The sequence below is a fragment of the Talpa europaea genome, assembly GCF_964194135.1.
Source record: "Talpa europaea genome assembly, chromosome: 3".
Taxonomy (NCBI): domain Eukaryota; kingdom Metazoa; phylum Chordata; class Mammalia; order Eulipotyphla; family Talpidae; genus Talpa; species Talpa europaea.
The window spans coordinates 142946177-142964224 of NC_140069.1; the positions used below are offsets into that span (position 1 = coordinate 142946177).

The 18048-nt window shown below is 42.3% G+C and overlaps 1 protein-coding gene across 1 annotated transcript; it reads left to right on the forward strand.

Annotated features, from left to right (window-relative positions):
• Positions 1–2835: 2835 nt before the first annotated feature.
• On the forward strand, positions 2836–8352 carry SSBP1 (single stranded DNA binding protein 1; the record flags this gene model as incomplete). Its single annotated transcript, XM_084229420.1, has 6 exons — positions 2836–2859; positions 4747–4807; positions 5386–5526; positions 5741–5828; positions 7298–7386; positions 8309–8352. The coding sequence occupies 6 exons, from the start codon at positions 2836–2838 to the stop codon at positions 8350–8352; spliced, it is 447 nt and encodes a 148-aa protein (XP_084085546.1).
• Positions 8353–18048: the final 9696 nt, after the last annotated feature.

Sequence of the window (18048 nt, forward strand, 5' to 3'; positions counted from 1 at the left end):
TAGAAATAGCTTTTAGGGGTAAGGGATTGGATACAACAGAATGGATGTAGATGATTAGGGAGATGTTTTAAAGATGATTCCAAAGTTCAAGTTTGGGAATTTAATCCCAAACCTGAAACACCACAAGGTGTTTCTGAGGGAAAACTGGCTTTGGAGACAAGGATGAGTTTCTCATTTGACTTAAATGTTAAGTGGAAGTAGGACTTTTGAACAGGAAATCATTGGTGGGCATTGATAGTATTATAGCATAGCAGGTGGGATGTGGGCTGACCCACATATACATTGCAAAGTCTGAGCTGTGTAAGGCTTGTTTCAGGAAGTGAACATTGTGCAGTAAGATGGAGGCCAGAAGTTAAATTGGTTTATATTTTTTTCCTTTAAGGGCACAAATGGGCCATTACAGTTTTAAGCAGGCTCTTCAGGAAGCCATTTGTCTGTTAAGATGATCTGAATGGTATCTTTTCTAGAAGCTGGATAGTGCCAGGAACAGGATACCGGAGAGGTTTGGGGAGACCCCTCTGGTCTGTATTCTGCCATCTGCTGGACTCCATGCCTCTCTTTCTTACCTGGCCAGGATTAGGGTGAATGAGTCGAAATTGAAGAGGCACCAAAAACCCCACAGTCATTAGTATGCTGAAGTTAATTAAAATTATTCAAGATTATCATTTCTTCAAGAAAAACTGTCAAATAAGGCAATCCTTGCACCTTGAAATAAAGAAGTAGGTCTGGTAAATATGGGTCAGTTCACTCTACTAAAGCCAGGAAAGCAAAATTAAAATACTGCTTGTATAAATAAGATATTTAATCTTAAAAAAAGTTGTGTTTTGATTTACTCGCTTTTCAATTTTTCAATATTTCCACAGCTTTAATACCTGGGAAAAATTTTAACACATAAAAACCTGCTGTAGAGGTTTCGTTCCCTCGAACCTCAGGAGCAAGCTGGCTGAGACCCTGTATCGACTGACATTTGAATATTTTGTTCAAGAGAGAATTTTTGGCAATTTTGACTTTCAAAGATGTTGCATTAAAACATGACCTCGATGTTTTAATGAGTTTCTATCAAATCCCCTCTCCCCACCCTCCTCCCTCCCTCAAATAGAAAAGTTCGCGCTCTCAGCTCTCCCTATAGCTTTTCCGGGCTTTCTTACGACTTTAGCTCTCCTGAGAGGCAGAGCTAGTCTTTGTTTCGCCAACCTCGCCCCCTCCCGAGTTCCGCGGGAAACCTCTTCAATGCAAAATTTCTTTCATCAGTAATTTGAAGCCAACTTAACTCACCACTTGGCGGCGTCGGCCCAGCCTCGCCTGCCGGAAGGAAGCTCCCGGAACTCGCGCGTTAGGGAGCGTGTTTCCCTCCGTGCCGGCCGGCAGCATTTTTACGACACACCCGGGAGGACCTTCCGCTTTCTTCTTCCTCTCGCGAACCTGCGTCGCGCTTGCACCGGAAGTGATCGCCTGGTTCGCGACCTTGTGGGCTGGCGCGTCAGGTGAGGGAGGGAGGAAGCGCGCGTGGGGCGCTAGGTGTGCGTTTCTCCCCGCCGGGCCAGGGCGGTGCTGTGTCGGGGTCTGGAACTTTTCACTCGCGGGGCGACTCCGCGCTTTCGCCCAGCTCCAAGGCTCTCGGCCTGGGTCACCCTTCAGGAAAGGCCCCGAGGTGCGGGAGCCCCGGCGTCGCAGGCATCTCCTTGGTCTTCGCTAACGAGGACAGAGGCGGTGGCTTCTGCAGGGACAGGTTTCAAACTTAACCCCCCGGATGACGGTCTAGTATTTATTGAGCCTTCACGATGGCTTCACACCTGTTTCAGCTGTTTCGGATCGGGCAGTGAATAACTGAGATTTTCTCCTGCCCTAAGGCAACTTTCATTGTAATGAAACTTGAGAGGGCAGTGGAAGGGCAGTCACTCGGAAGCAGATTTGAACTCTTTTGTTTATTTTTAATATGGGTTAGAGCATGAGGAAATTGAAGGGGATCAAAATAATATATAGATGTGAGGGCTTCTGGGAGGGGGAGGGCTCCACCTCGCAGGTGCAGGTGTTATAGGGCAGCCCCGATATTGAACGGGTTGCCTGGCTGTGGGTCCTCACCCGCGCGCTTAAAAGGGACTTATGAATACTCCACTACAGGCACACACAAAAGGTTAATAAAAGGTTTATTTACAAGGGAAAAGGAAATAAGGAAAATGTACAACTCAGGGAGAAAATAGGGAAATAAAGTCTTTAATGCGTCCTACCCGGTCCGCCGACCTGGAAACCCAAAAAGCGCTCTCTGAGCTGGCCGGACTCTGCAAGCTGGTGGAAAGCCAAAATGGGGGACCCCCCAAAGCCCATGTGTCTGGCTTTATATCAACCTGGCTGCTTAACCCCACCCTCTCAGGTCCCAGCCACCTTCCCTTTGGTGGTGATGGGATTTGGAGTTCCCAGTGTCTTTGGCTTTGGCCTGGGGTGGGGGTGGAGTCCACAAAGCCTGTATGGAATTAGCTTTAGGACAACCTTTTCCCCCTAACAATTCCCCCCTTTCACTGTTTGCCACCATTTCCATGGTGATGAAGATGGTCCCAGCCACCTTCCCTTTGGTGGTAATGGGATTTGGAGTTCCCAGTGTCTGGGGTGGGGGTGGAGTTCACAAAGCCTGCATGGGATTAGCTTTAGGACATCCTTTTCCCCCTAACACAGGGAGTTCATTTAGGTTCTCAAGGTGAAGTGCATAAAAAGCATGAATGCATATAGGTGTTTAGCAGTAGTGAATGTGTTCTTGCTGAAAGATACAGTAGTTAATGTCTTTCTTTTTTCTTCAGGAAAAGAGGAAACACTAGATTGCATGAAAAGAAAATAGAAACCATGTTTCGAAGACCTGTATTACAGGTAATCATTTTTCCATTCTAGTGTTGATCGGCCCTGCTGACCAGATATCTTTAGGCTTTTGAATGTAGAGGCAAAAAGACCTGTGAGACCACCTGTCTTCTGTGTCATTATTTGATAGGGTTGGGGACAAAAAGATTTAACTTTGAATCTTGTCATTGAAACAAAAGAAAATTTTTCTAGTTTATTCAGGTGTGTAACGGGAGTCATTGCTTTTTAAGATGTGTTTGCATTTAGATCAGTTAGAGAGCATATTTTTGTCTTTAGCAATTTTTTGTCTTTAGTATGAGAATCACTTTTTGAGTATTTTTCTGTAAGACATGACTGCTTGCCCTCACTCTCTCCAATCTCTCTATATTGGAGGAGAGCAGCTGAAGTCACAGCCTCACACATTCACCATATCCAAGATTCTTTTTCATTCCCTATATTCCTACACATCTCTCCAGTCACTCTAACCAGACTTGAACCAACCTAGACCACCCTTTTCGCTCACCACAGATGGTCACCTTGTTTGTAGATTCCCCTTTATAACACTTTTCTCCTATGCACCATCCTGTTAAGACTAATGAACAATCAGTTCCTTTATGAAATCTTTTCTCATCTCTCCCTGTACTGTAGACTTGACCCTGTGTATACTTTTAACGTGTGTGTGTGTGTGTGTGTGTGCGCGCGCGTGCAGGTGTGCACGTATATGGTCAAATGTGAAACTGGATTAGCTAATACTGTCTAATACTGTAGTATTAAGCAGAACTTAAAGGGTTAAAAAAAGGCTTTAAAATTAAATAATTCTCTTTTGCCAGATCTCCAGTAGGTCTTGATTTTTGTGTGCCACAGTGAGACACGTTGTTCTGTAAGACTTATGAGGTCTGCCTCATCTGAGCACTCATATTAGGACATTTCTAGGACCCTGACATAGGTAGTAGTTAGCAGTTTGATTCTTTAGAATGTCGTAACTCACATCTTTTTTTTTACTTTTTTACCCTCTGTCTGCCCCCAAAACAGTGATAGGATTCCTTAGCCAGCACTACCTCAGCAATGGGTGTTCATTTGATTGGTGGAATTTGCTTTTTATATAAACAGTGCTACCATGTGGCACTTGCCTCTGATGCAATGGTTAGCTCTGACCTTTGTACCCAGCATGGTGCCCAGTAATGTGTGCTCATAGCTTGGCAGTAGTCCTCGAGCAGAATGTCTTTAAGGAGGCAGCTGAGGGTGGTGGGAAAAGCAGTAACCATGGTGTCACAAAGCCCTGGAGTCTAGGTGTGACTGGCCATTTATTTCTTGTAGGATTATGGGGAAATAACAATCTCTCTGAGCTTCATTTTTCTCATCTCTAAACTGGGGGTCATTTCACATAGTTTATAAGTTTATTCTGTGGATGAACTGACCACAGGTAAAGCACTTGTCTGATTGTCAGTAATGGCAGCTGCTACATGATTCGGTGCTGCTATTCTGTGGCAGTGACTACCCTTTCTGACAAGCCGATTTGGACAGTCCTTTCTTTGTACATAAAGAACCAGATTTGTTTGTCTTGGACTTTTTTCTTTGGTCTATCGGAAGCTTGAACTTTTCCAGCATACTTGTGATTCTATTTTTTGTGTGCAAGCACAGAAGTCCCATAATGAGGGGTTTGCTGTAATGAGGAGAAGACTATCAGTGAGTTTTCTTGGGCCTGCTCTCTGGTACCTTCCTTGCACACTTGGGCTTCTGCAATCGGCTGCCTTGCAGTGTTTGCATGGTCCTAGTGCTGCGTACCTGGGACGCGGGCAGTGCAGCTCCTGCCTGGATTTGTGCTGTGGGGGCTGCTGACTGGCAGCGAAATGTGATAAGGTGTCCTGCCTGTGTTTGTCCTTCCCCCAAATTAAAAGCGTTTTCATTTATTCCACTTAGGTACTGCAGCAGTTTGTAAGACATGAATCAGAAACAGCTAGCAGTTTGGTTCTTGAAAGATGTAAGTAACAGCTAATTTTCAAGTTGAAAGCATGTTATGCTAATATTGCTAATATTCTCAAATGTGTTGCTAATATTCTCAAATATTATGCTAGTATTCTCAGATGTGTTGCAGAGGAGGTACACTGGTTGGGCTATAAGCTGTTTATCGTGTTTTCGGCTCCATTTGCCACTCGGATCTTGACCTTGCCCCGTCAGGCAGCAGGGCCTACTATAATTAGGTGCTTCTTCCATGTCAGTCAGTTTTTACTCACACTTGTGAGTTCCTTCCATAGAACTTTTTTAGTTCTATCATATTTGGTTATCTAAATCTTCCAAGGTTATGTTATTTGCCTGGGGTAGTAAAGGATTATAGAAGCTGTTGTTTAACAAAAATATTTCCTTGTATTTATACAGATTTTCAAATTATAGATTTGTTCTTTTACCCAACCTTCTTTTCCTACCAACCCCTTTATTCTCCACTTCATCTTTGTTTTCTGATTATCTATATTTTGGGCCTTACTTTATGCTGAAATTGAAGTGCTGCTCCTCTTCTGGAGATTTCTCTTAGGCTCATCGTATGTACATATTGTGTTTCAGCTTTGAATCGTGTGCAGTTACTTGGGCGAGTGGGTCAGGACCCTGTGATGAGACAAGTGGAAGGAAAGAACCCAGTCACAATCTTTTCTATGGCAACAAATGAGATGTGGCGATCAGGGGAAAGTGAAACATACCAAATGGGTGAGTAGGAAAGTCTGGGGTTTTAATTAGAGCAAAAGATGTTACTTAGTGCCAACCACCTTGGTAGAGGGGAGCTACTTCCAGAAAGGGTCTTTCTTCTCTAATTCAGTTCTGTTATCTTGGAAATCGTGACATTGATTTTGCTGGGCCTGTTGATCTTCAGCATTTGTTTCGTCTGCTGGCATTTGTAATCCCATTTCCTATTTTGATTTAGGTGATGTCAGTCAAAAGACAACCTGGCACAGAATATCGGTGTTCCGGCCAGGACTTAGAGATGTGGCATACCAGTATGTGAAGAAAGGGTAAGTCTAGGAAGGAAAGATCTTACAGATTGAGTGGTCTTAAAACAACTGGTAACCTGTGTTCTCGTGGGATGGGTAGTTCCTTTATTCCTAAGTACTGCAGATTACTTGATTTAAGATATTTATTCCATGCTCTTACTATGTGCCGGGTGCATTGGCGTGTGACACTAATTCAGAAGCAAATAAAATGTGATTTTAGTTTTCTGAGATCTTCTAGGTTAGGCAAACACAGGGTGTACATAAGTAGAAGCAGTTGAGGCAAGAGAGGAGGTGGGGATTAAGTGCCACCGGAACAGGTGCAGTGTGTGCTTTTAGGGGCTACCAGTGCTGCTGCGTCAAGGTCCTGATTTGGGGGGGGGGGGGCGGTATGTGTCTTGCCTATTGCAGCCACGTAAGATCCTTCTCAGAGAATCTGGAATGTCTGGAGTTGACACTGCGGTATTGTGGTCGTAGGCACAGCAGCTGTTTTATATTTGATAATTTCACATGGGCTTTGTAATTCCCTTATGCAATGCTTGGATCGATTATGTCTAAAAAAAGTGTCTTTTCCAAATTCACAGAAGGACAAAAGGCTGTGGTTAACAGCACTGTAGTCATAGTATATTTAGAAATACATTTGTTTTATAGAATATTAAAACATGAAAAATATTTTCAGGAAAACTGAAATTTCTGTTTTTTAATAACCGCATACCTTTTCTTCATATATGCCTCCATTGTATATACGTAGGAATATATGTATGTGTACATGTGAACACACAGGTGACGCCAGGGAAAATCCGTATGTGGGCACCTGCTGGTTGATGAGTCTCTGTGTGTGTGTTCCCCTGGCATCCAGTCAACTTGCCGGTCTTGTCTACTTTCTATATTGTATTTTTTTGGTCATGGTGAAGGCTGAAAACTGGCTTCCTTCTGGTCAGTATCTTCTCTTCAAGAGGTCAGTTACAGTTGTCTTCTAGATAGTGTCTTAGAGATGGTACAAAAAGTCATAACCTCTCAGTGAAACACTAGGTAGAAACCTCTGTTTTGAAATTTAATCAACTAAGTCCCTTGAGAATAAGTTCATGTACCTCAAGTATAGAAAGGAATAGAAAAATAAGTGAAAATCAAATCTTAGAAGTTCAAAACATCGCAAATCAAGTCTGGAAATTGAAGGATACTGCCACCTTCTGGCCTAAAGGTTGCCTTTTTTTTTTTTTTTTTTTAAATTTTGGCTTAATTTTGTAAAGACTTAATTTTTTTAAGACTTCCATGAAGTATTATACACACAGTCATCTCAAGGAAGAAAATATTTTCTTTTTTACTTGATGTGTTAAGTCTGTATATTCTGTCCAGTGCTCTTAATTCTAACAGCATGAGGCTGTGTGATTGTCTCTTTCATCCTTAGTGTGTACTCATGGCTACTCAGATCCCACTCTCTTGTGAAGCATATTGGAATCTCTATACTGAAAACTAAATTTTATTTATAACAGGTCTCGAATTTTTGTGGAAGGGAAAGTTGACTATGGTGAATACACGGATAAAAATAATGTGCGGCGGCAAGCTACAACAATCATAGCTGGTAAGAAGATTGTGTTAAGAGCTGTTTTTGGTTTTCCCTCAGTCTAAATCTTCTTAGTGTAAGTAACTTTCACTGGGGTTGTGAGTACTTATGCTAATGAGATTATAGGGCAACCCAGTGGGAGAATTTTGAGTGTGGCTTGTAGCCTTGTTTACAGTTTCTACATTTTTTTTTTCCTTTTTTTAAAGACAGTTAGCTTTGTACTTACAGTTTTACTTCTCAAGTAACTTTTGAGCAGAGTATGAATTGAACAGTCTACGCCAGTACTTACTGTTTAAAGTGAGGACTTTATTTTTGAGTCTCTGAAGGCTGTGACCGAGACAGGGGAAGCATGTGCTGAGCTTCTTATAGAAATGCTTACTCTGGAAATGATTTTTAAACATTTTTCCAAAAATGATTATATAAGAGTTACTTTTTTAAAATTGAAAACTAAAATGTCTTCTATGTGACATTCAAACCTAACTAAAAGCCTAAATGAATCTGCCTTTGCTCGCTGTCCGTGTGAAGGTCCTTGTGCTTTCCTCTGTACTGCGGGGCGGGCGGTATGGTGCCATGGTCCTCGGCGGTGGAGGTATGCTGCCTGGGTTAAAGGCGCCTGTCTGGGCACTGCGAGCATCCACATTTGAGACGAGTTCTACTGCAGGAAGCTGTTGCTGAAAAGACTTTAGTTGTCTTTGGGGAAGACAAATAATATCCCACCCTTCAGTAAGGTCCAAATGGTCAGCCAAACAGCTGAAGCCCAACTTGAAGCTCGCTTTGCACTGATACACCCTCACGGACATAGCAAGGTATTTAGTATTTTGAGAATTTGCCTCAAATCCTTTCAGTGAACAACACAAAATGCGCTTCTATTAGAGAGGAATGGTTAAATGGGATGGAGAAAAGTTCTGAAAATAGTATTAACACTTTGGCTTCCTTACAGATAACATCATATTTTTGAGCGACCAGACGAGAGAGAAGGAATAGAGTGGATGATTCTTCTTTGGCTATTATTTGGTACAGTCTCACTTTCAAATCATGTATAATGTATAGTCTCATTAGTTTCTAAGGACAAGATTAAAATATTCTTTTATATAAAATGAGTGGTAATATTTTTCCCAACTGTTGCTCCTCTTCCCCTTTTTGTGCCATAAACCTTGGTGGCTCCTGTCTGGTATGGTTTTTGCTAGTTGTTTATTCTTTAGGGATGGTGTCTATGTATGGGCATATAAAATTGTGGGTTTTCAGAGTTGCTCGTGTTATCACAAAAGTATGAATGTCCTTTAGGAAGACCCTTTGCTTGATGTGCTTCTGTCATAATGTTGATTCAACCCCTCCGTGTTCACTGAGCTTTACTGTACGTCAGGTGTTTACCCCACAGTTGTAAATGATGATCTTCTTTTCTGTGTGCTCTGTGCACTTGAAGGCAAGGACTGTGTCTTCTCGGTGTACCTGCATCTTAACCAGTGCTTTGCACAGACTAGACATAAATCTTGACAGAAAAATGATCTCAACAGGAGAGTGAACTTTAGCCTTAATTGAAGAGGGTTCCTGAGCAGTAGTTTGTCTCTAACCTAAACTGCTTCGACATTAACCTACCCTAACCTCCCTTGTTTTTAGACACTTCCAGTAGTACATTTATCTAAGTTTACTGACAGTAAAAGCCTGAAATATGACTAGGGAGGAAACTGTTCATCTCCAGGTGATGGTACGGAGGCTCTGGTAACCCTGTTCTCTTTGTAGACATCCTTTGTCTTGTCCAGAACTTTGGGGGGAGTTCCCTCAATAAGCTTTGTTTGACATTGCCTTCCTGGGTTAGAGCCTCAGATGTGACATTTCCCTTTCATTGTTCACATGTGCTCTTGATGTAGGTACTGTACAGTCATGTGTGCACGTGATTGCTTTTATTAGAAGGAGGACTATGCAGAGTACTCATAATGTACTGCTATAAATTACATAAAATGAATTTGGTTTTTCAAGGCATGTTTTACTTTATAAAGTCTGTGTCAGCCCTCTACAGGTTGCCTGCTAGTTGACTGCAGTTTTTTCAGAGGTTGGCTGCTGCTGAGCAGGTTGTCCAGTTCAGCTGGTGGCAGTTGCTCATTCCGTCTGGGCCTGCTCCAGCCTGGCCTCTGGTTACCCAAATATGTGTCCTCCTGCCTCTGCCTGAGTGTGTGGTGCTGACTGTAGCTTAGGTCTTGCCGGGCTGTAAAAGCTTCAGAATTCATATCCTGTGATGTGGATCCTTGAGTTTCTCACTCTAAGGTATTTTCTAAAGACTTTAGTGTCTTGTACTCAGTGAGGATTGGTTAAGGTGAGGTAGAGTTCCTTAGCTTTATCTTCTCTCTGCCTGGGAAGAGGGAAAAACAATTACCCTTCTCTATCAGCTGTCTTTTTCCCTATAGCTGGGCCGCCAGTTAGCATGTAATTCTGCTCTCTGGTTTTACACATTAAGACTGCAGTGGTGATTTCCCCACTCCTCTATGCCATGTTTTAGTTTAGAAAATTGTAAAGTAGATAAAATTTGTCTTTTGGGAAAGTCTTTATTTCTTTTGCAAAGCTACTTTTATCTTTTATGCTTCTTTAAAGATGTAAGAATTAATGCAGATTTGGTTCATTTAAGCAGGAACGATGAATCTGCTTTAGGAGAGTGATACAGTGACTAAGACAGCTGAGTGACCAACCCTGAGCAATGCTGAGTCCAGAGTGCAGCAGGACAGGAAGTATTTTCCAGGATCCCTGAGAGCAGGGGTCCTCTCCAAGCTCCACTGGGGTTGCCTGAACGGCTCTAAGGCTGGGCTGGCAGCACTCTCAGGCTCGTGTTCAGCACAGAGGCCACAGGTCCATAGGATGCTGTAACCTGAGGGTTCCCCCCGGTCAGGCTGCCTCCCACCCTGGCAGCCCCATCTGCTGAGAAACGATCTAATGCTCCCAGCTGGTCTAGGCACAGTGGACGTGTGGAGTCTGACAGTGGTGACAGGCTTGAGGGTTCAGAAGTCCAGTTTTGTGTCCTGCGTTTCATGTTCTTATGGTGCCAAGAAAAGCACCTGCAGAAAACTCCCCTGTTACTTTAATTTTGGGATTCTGCAGTAATTGGAGAGATCAGTATGACTCATGGATGTGTAGGAGAATAAGTGTCAAACAGCAGGCGTGGTGTTACCCAGTTTTGAAAAAGAATATAATTAATGTATGTTTAGAAATGTCTGGAAGGAGAAACATCAAAATGTGATTATCTCTGGATAGTGTAGATTTGTGTGAATCTCTTATTTCCTTACGTTTTTCTGTATTCTAATTTCTTTTGAGTTGAGTATTTTTATAATGAGAAAAAATAAACATTTATTTATTCAAAAATTTCATTTGAGGGATAAAGTCTTTCCCATTATTTCCAAGCCAAGTTTGCAGTACTCCATTATCTCCAGATATTACTGCTGCATGGACTAGAGGTGAGCAGGTTAGTCTTGCATGAGTTTTTTCCCTGATCTGCATCTTAACATGTCTTGCTTAAACACTTCACTCACCTCTGCTTTTTTTTTTCCCTTTCTCTTTGTAAACCTCTTAATGTATACAAAAACCCATGATGACTGGCTTTCCAGACCAGCCTATAGGTGGTCCACACTTTGTTACCAGCACAGTTCTCATAGAGTCATCTCTTTGTTCAGATTCATTGGACAGTTAATACAAAGGTGCCCCCCAAACACTGAAACATGTATTTGTGGCTTTTGGGAGTTAACTCATGCTAACTGGGTTACAGTCTAACCTTTGTAGCTCAGTTAGGAGAAATTAGTTTCACTTTGTCCCTAGAAAGATCATGAAGTTCTTGAAGGCGAGGTCATCTTTTCCTCACATGACCCTTTAGCCCTCTTCAGTTCAGCCTAGCACAGCAGCATCAGAGGGCTTAATAAATATTCAGTTGGATTGTGCTGAAACTTGACATGGAAATGAGGGCAGGGCCATTTTACATATTTCTCTGTCAGAGTTTGCATTCCATGAAGAGTGGTGGTGGAGGGTGATTGATAATCCTAAAGTTAGCTAGTTACAGAGAAATCACTTATAAGGTAACACTGATATAAGTGACTGACATGTGTGCGCTTACTCTATGCCAGGCACTGAGCTAATGTGGTTTATCATTGTCTGATGTAACCTGTGCTGTGAGGAGGCACCGGGAGGTGATCCCTGGAACTGAGACTCACACGGCGTGTGAGAATGATGTGGCTTACAGAAAGCATATCTGACGTTCGAACTTATGCTTGTGAAGTTTATGTTTTGCTTTTGGCCCATTGCTCACTTCCTGCTGCCCCCTCCCATCGGCCCTAAGTATTCAGAACCTCCCACTGCCAGCTGTGGCCAGGGCTCCTGGGGGGTGCGTCTGGATCACACTGGGAGTTGAATACCTGGTTGGTTTTGGTTGGGAGACTGAGGAGTGAAGGTGAAATGCCCCTGCCGCTTACTCTGATTCTCATTCTGATGACCCTGCAGGGAAGTGTCAGGGGACACTTGGTTATTTCTAGGCGGTCCTTTCTTTCCTTTTGCCTAGTAATGTCTCTTTACTGGGTAACGTAAGTTCACAGTGTCTGCTCCTATATTGTGTCCTCCAGTTCCTGAGAGCTGAAATTGTCAGGAAGGCTGTTCAAGCATTTGCCAGAGTCACTTTTCAGAGAATGAGACTTTGAGCAGGAGTCATCAACAGTATTGGCCTCCCCACTGAGGACTCTTAAGATGCCTCCGTGCCAGTCCCTCGATCTGAGGGACACTAGGGTGTCTGTAGCTTTTTGAACCACAATAATGACTTTTTTTTTTCTTGCCTTACGTCCGTTTGCTGTCTCCTGTGCTTTGGGCTTCGGCGTCTAACTTGGCCATACCCAGTGTATGTCTTGACCTTAGTTTTTTGCTACATCTGTCATTTGAAAAAGTTGGTCTATCAATAGTTCAGTGTTAAGACTGTGTAGTCAGAAATCTTGAATTAGAATCCCTGCTTTACTCACTAAGTGACCTCTGGTGAGTTTCTTACTTTCCCTGACTCAGATTTTTGTTGCTTTGTCTTCCTGTGAGTAAAAGGGGGATTATAGTAGCACTCCCTTCATAGGCGTACTTTGAAGAGCACAATAAATAATACATGCAAGTGGCTTACTTAGTGCGTAGTAATGAAAACAAATGCTCAATATAGATATACAAGTGCTATTAATTCTGTTCTTTTAAGGAAGGCATGACACTCTTTCAGTCACCATGTCCCTCTCACCAAGTCTCATGGGATATTTATAGACTATCTTAGCTAATCTTAACTTACTGTACTCGACATATTAAAAATTATTAACTTCCAGGAATTACCTAGCGCTTTCCACTTTGATAGTATTTTTGTTTTTGATCTGCTGTGGCTATTTACAGTAAACCTTGGCATCTTTTTAAATTCAGAAATCTCTCAGGCAGCTGCTATGTGCCCTGTAGCTATAGAGGCCTGAGTATAGGGGTGGAGATGGGACTCTATTGAAGGAGCTCATAACCTAGGATGTGGCGTTGGGTAGGTGGTGTAAATAGGAGCAGTTCAATGATAATGGTGTAAGGAACACTAACACTGGTGGACATAATGGGGCACAGCAGATCATAGTCAGGTTAGTTTTCAGCAGAGGAAATAGCATGAACAAAGATCTGGAAACTTACATGAAGGAGTGACAGTTAAGACAGGGAAAGTAGGTTGGGCCTGATAATAAAGGCCCTGGAAAGCTTGCAGGGCATTGGATAGTGGGGAGCTATGGAAGGTTTTAAGCCAGGACATGTCTTGGGAATCATCTTTGGAAAGATCAGTGAAGACAGATGAAGGATGAGGCAGTTAGGAATGTACTAAACAAGCCGAGAAAGGTCAGTGGTGCTGAGAAGCGACAGGAAGGGCGTTTGGGATTCTCTGATTCATTCACTGTGCACCAGGTGTGATCCATATCCTGTGCTGGGTTCTGGGTTAGGGAACTAGGAAGAACATAGCTCCTGCCTGGGATCTAGGTGACAGAACAGGTGTTGGTGGTAAGGAGAAAGCAGTTAAAAGATAACTCTGATGTTGCTGCTGAGGGCGGCTATGTGGATAGCTTCTGAGACTAAGGAACACTGATGTGGGAACTGATTTTATTTTATTTTAGGATTTATTTAATTTATTTATACATATAAGACCTAGGGTATAGGCCCAGTGGGGAGTGGAGGGGGTCATTGAGAGGATTCACCAGAGAAAGAGTGGGGAGCAGAACAAGCAGATTGGCTGAAGCACACTGCTGAGGGAAGCAGAAGGGAGACAGGAGAGGTCTGCTGCGCCATGTGGGCAGCTCCCTGGCTGGGGATTGAACTTGTGCTGCAGTGGCTCTGGCTCTCATAGTGCTGAGACTTAACCCCTTGCGCCACCAGAGCGGCCCAAGGAACTGATTTTAAAGGAGAAATAATAGATAGAAATAATAGATTAGGTTTGAACATCAGTTTAATTGTCGACTTTCTAGCTTATATTTGCAGGGTGATGATTAATGAGTTTGGAGCTCAGAAGAGAAGCTGAGATAAAGCAACTCTATTTTTCTTCTGCCAAACACATTGTAAGCAAATTTTCTGAACTACGTCTCAGATGTTGCCAGGACTTCAGCTTTCTGTTATAGAAAGCTGTATTGTGGACAAGATTGCATTGCGTTGCTATATGTGATATACCGGGATTTGGTTTAATTAGGTATGATAAGATGACATAGAGAGACACCTACATTTGAAAGAAGTTTATTACTTACAGGTCTTGTGAAGAGGGCAGAGGGCATGTTCTGTAGGATAACATGGGGAAGCACCAGGGTAGACTGGGAGGCAGAAGGATAGAAGGGAAGTGCAGGCCGGAATTTTATTGTGGTTTTGCAGGGGAAAGAACAAGTGTATGACTGGGTAGTTGGAATAATGTTCTGCAGCTCTGTTCTGTAGAGGGTTGCTGGGTGATTTGGACAGGGGAGTAATGTCCTGGCCTGTAGAAGCTGGTACAAGGAGGTGAATGAGCATTGTGTTCTCAGGATTGCTTGACTTGCATGTCAAGGGTATCCTTGTGGGCAAGTCACTCACTATTTCTAGGAATTAACTGTCCTTGGGAGGGCTGTCTGTTCTTCGGGGTCTGCAAGTACCTAAGATATCAGAGCATCCTAAAATACAAAGATAAAAAAATGACTAATACACCACCCTGTATCCATGATCCTTTTTACATTTAGAGAACCCATGTTTTTAGGGGGGGATTAGAGGGGGTGACTGTTCACAGCTCAACTACTGCGTTCTTGCTCCTCTTGCAATTAAGGACTGGTGAGGGGGTAGAAGCATAAGCCATTGGTGATGTTTCCAGGAGATTTCCTAAGCGAACTGAGCTGTTGGGAGGGAGGCTCCTTCTTTTTGCTTTTCCAGGCCCTCAACTCGCTTTTCCTTGTCTGAAACGTGGACATGATGGTTGAATCTCCAGTCGCCAGCATGGGCCACGGAACAGTCTTCAGGATAGAAGACAGAAGCTGCTGCAATCTGCACTGACGCTGGAGCCCCCACACCAGTGTGGAGAGCCTGCCTCTGGACTCCCTCGGGAGACATAAATAAACCTCTGCCTGTGTAAACTATTATTTGTCTTTTGCACTAAATCCAATCCTTCTGAAATTAATACATTCTTAATTTTATCTCCATGTACATGACCTTCCACTGCAAGTAATCTTCCTACTGTTCCCACAGTCCTACAGACCCTTGAATCTGTGTCTCATTCTAAGTTTGCTGTGGGGACTGGGGCATAAAAATGTACATAAAACCATAGCAATTAGCTTAGAAGGAATGACTATAAGTGCACTTTTTCATCAGCTAGTTTGCTTGTAGTCTTTATTGAGGTTACCTAACTTAGCAGCTCCCTATTAAATAAAGGAGCAGTTAGGTTAAGTATAGAAATACTGCCCTGACGTGTCCTCTGGCCATACAACTGACTGGATTTCTGGAATGAGGAGTGTCCTGCTGCTAAATCAACAGATTCTAAGTACAAGATAGTTTTAGCTCAGGCTGCCAGAACAGAATACCCTTAGACTTAATATAAAACCAGTTGACATTTATATTCTCATAATTCTTGAGATGCAAGCCCAAGGTCTGCGTGCTGGCATTGTCAGTTTTATGGGAGGCATGTGTTTCTTGCTTGTAGGTGGCCACCATTTCCTTATGTGCCCCATGGCAGTGAGCTGGCAATGAGAAGAAGAGTAAGCTCTGTGGTGTCTCTTCTAAGGACATGACCCTGTCAGGGTCCATCATGTAACTTCATCTCTTCACGGGGTCCTGTCTTGAGATAGGCTGGGAATTAGAGTTTCAGTGTGAAATCTGAGGCTTGCACGAAGCAAGGGACATCTAAGTCAATTTCCAATGAGGAACTGGAGCAAGAGCAAGTTAGGCAAATGCACCCACTGACAGGTGCCAATCTTGAAATTGTTTGATAATGGGTATGTCAAATGTGTGTCAAACCTTAAAAGTAGAAGAGAGCATTTCTCTTAAAACAGGAGCAAGTCAAGGATATCTTACCACCATTTCTGTAACCTACTTGAGCTGAGACTAGGAAGCACAGTTGCAGAATGAAAAGAAATGTTAAGTTGGAAGGAAAACAGTTACAAGTGCTGTCTTTTACATAGAAAACAAATCTTTTTAGAAGGAATAAGTTGCTAGAAATAAGATCACTATACAAGTCAATTGCAAGCAGCAGCAAAGATGATGTTATCAAGATTATCAGAAAAGGAGTCTCCAAGTGTGTAGTGTCTATGGAGAAATACTTTAATGAAGGCTAAACACTGAAATGTATATTGGAAACATCAAAACTATACAGATGTCATCAAATTGATGTTACAGACCCCAGAAGTTTCTTTGGGGCATGGGCAAGTTGATTCTAAAGGTGTATTGATAGGCAAATGTCCAGGTACAGGTTATGTACTCAACAAGAAGAATGAGTTGGGGACTTACCCTGCCACTTGAAAAGACTTTTTCTATAAACAGCTCTAGTGATTAGTGACATATTATAGCTGCAGTATAGAACACCGGTGCAAAATGAAGAATGCAGAGACCATGTATGTATAGAAATGATAGATGATGAAAATGGTTTTATAAATCCCTGCGTAAGCTGTAGATTAATGATGCTATGAAAATTTGTCATCCATGAGAAAAAACTGAAATCAGATCTCGGTCATGCAAAATGTCAAAGTGTGGTTAAAGACTTTTTTGTGAAAGGCAAAGTTTTGCAAAGTTTGAAAGAAAGTATGAGACAAGGTGAATTTGAGGCATAGAAATAGAAGTTTTATTAAAAAGCAAGAGTGATTCATTTAACTGTAAATAAACTTGGTTGATCAAAAGTTACCATAATGAAAGTAAAGTGACAAGTCACAAACTGGGATAGAAGATATTTGCAGTAGTATAATGGAAACATAATTTAGTATATACATGTATATAAACGCCTACAAAATAATGTGATCTATATCTGTGAAGTCCTACACAACAATAAGAAAATGACAGTAGGAAAATGGACATGGATGAGGCATGTCACGAGAAGGAAATAATAAGTCATCCATTAATATATGAAAAAATGGGCCTCCCTGGTGGTGCAAGGGGTTAAGCACAGCACTTTGAAGCTATCCGTAGCCTCTACAGCACGAGTTGGATCCCCAGCTGGCCAGGGAGCTACCCACATGGTGCAGCAGACCTCTCCTCACTCACCCGCTGCTCCCCTCAGCAGTGTATTTCAGTCATTCTGCCTGTTCTGTTCCCCCACTCTGTCTCTGGTGAATCCTCTCATGCCCCACATGTCTGGCCTGTACCCCAGTTCTTGTATGCATAAATAAATAAATTTTTAATAAAAAAAATATGAAAAAGTGATTGGCCTCATTAATAATCAAAACACCCAAAACTTCAATGATATTTCAGTTTCAGCCTTCCATACTCACACATTTCTTTTTTATTATTTTTTAAATTTTATATATTTTTTACATCATTTTTCATTTTTGCACAATTATGCATTTGCATCTTGGTTATAGTCCCCATACAATTCCCACCCCCTTGTTTTGATCCTGCTCCCTCCTCCCTGGCCTGTAGTGTGTCTCTGGTTTATAGTTGCTTGTTGATTTTGATTTTTACTTAGTCTTTTTCCTGGTCCCTTATTTAGGTTTTCTAAATTCCTGCTATGAGTGAGACCATCCGGTGTTTTTCTTTTTTCTTTCTTGCTTATTTCGCTGAGCATGATCCCTTCCAGCTCCCAACAGGCATATGAAAAAATGTTCAACATCACTTGTAATCAGGGAAATGCAAATTAACACTGCAATGAGATACCATCTTACACCAGTGAGAATGGCACCTATTAAAAAAACTACCAACAGCAAATGTTGGTGAGGATGCAGAGAAAAAGGAACTCTCCTGCACTACTGGTGGGAGTGCAAACTGGTCCAATCACTATGGAAAGCTATGTGGAGATTCCTCAGCCTGCTAAAGATGGAGCTTCCATATGATCCAGCAATTCCTCTCCTAGGTATCTACCCAAAGGACACAGAAACATTAATTCCAAAGAGCACCTGCACCCCTATGTTTATAGCAGCACTATTTACAATAGCTAAGCTATGGAAACAACCCAAATGCCCCCAAATAGATGACTGGATCAAGAAAATGTGGTACATATACACAATGGAATATTACTCAGCAATC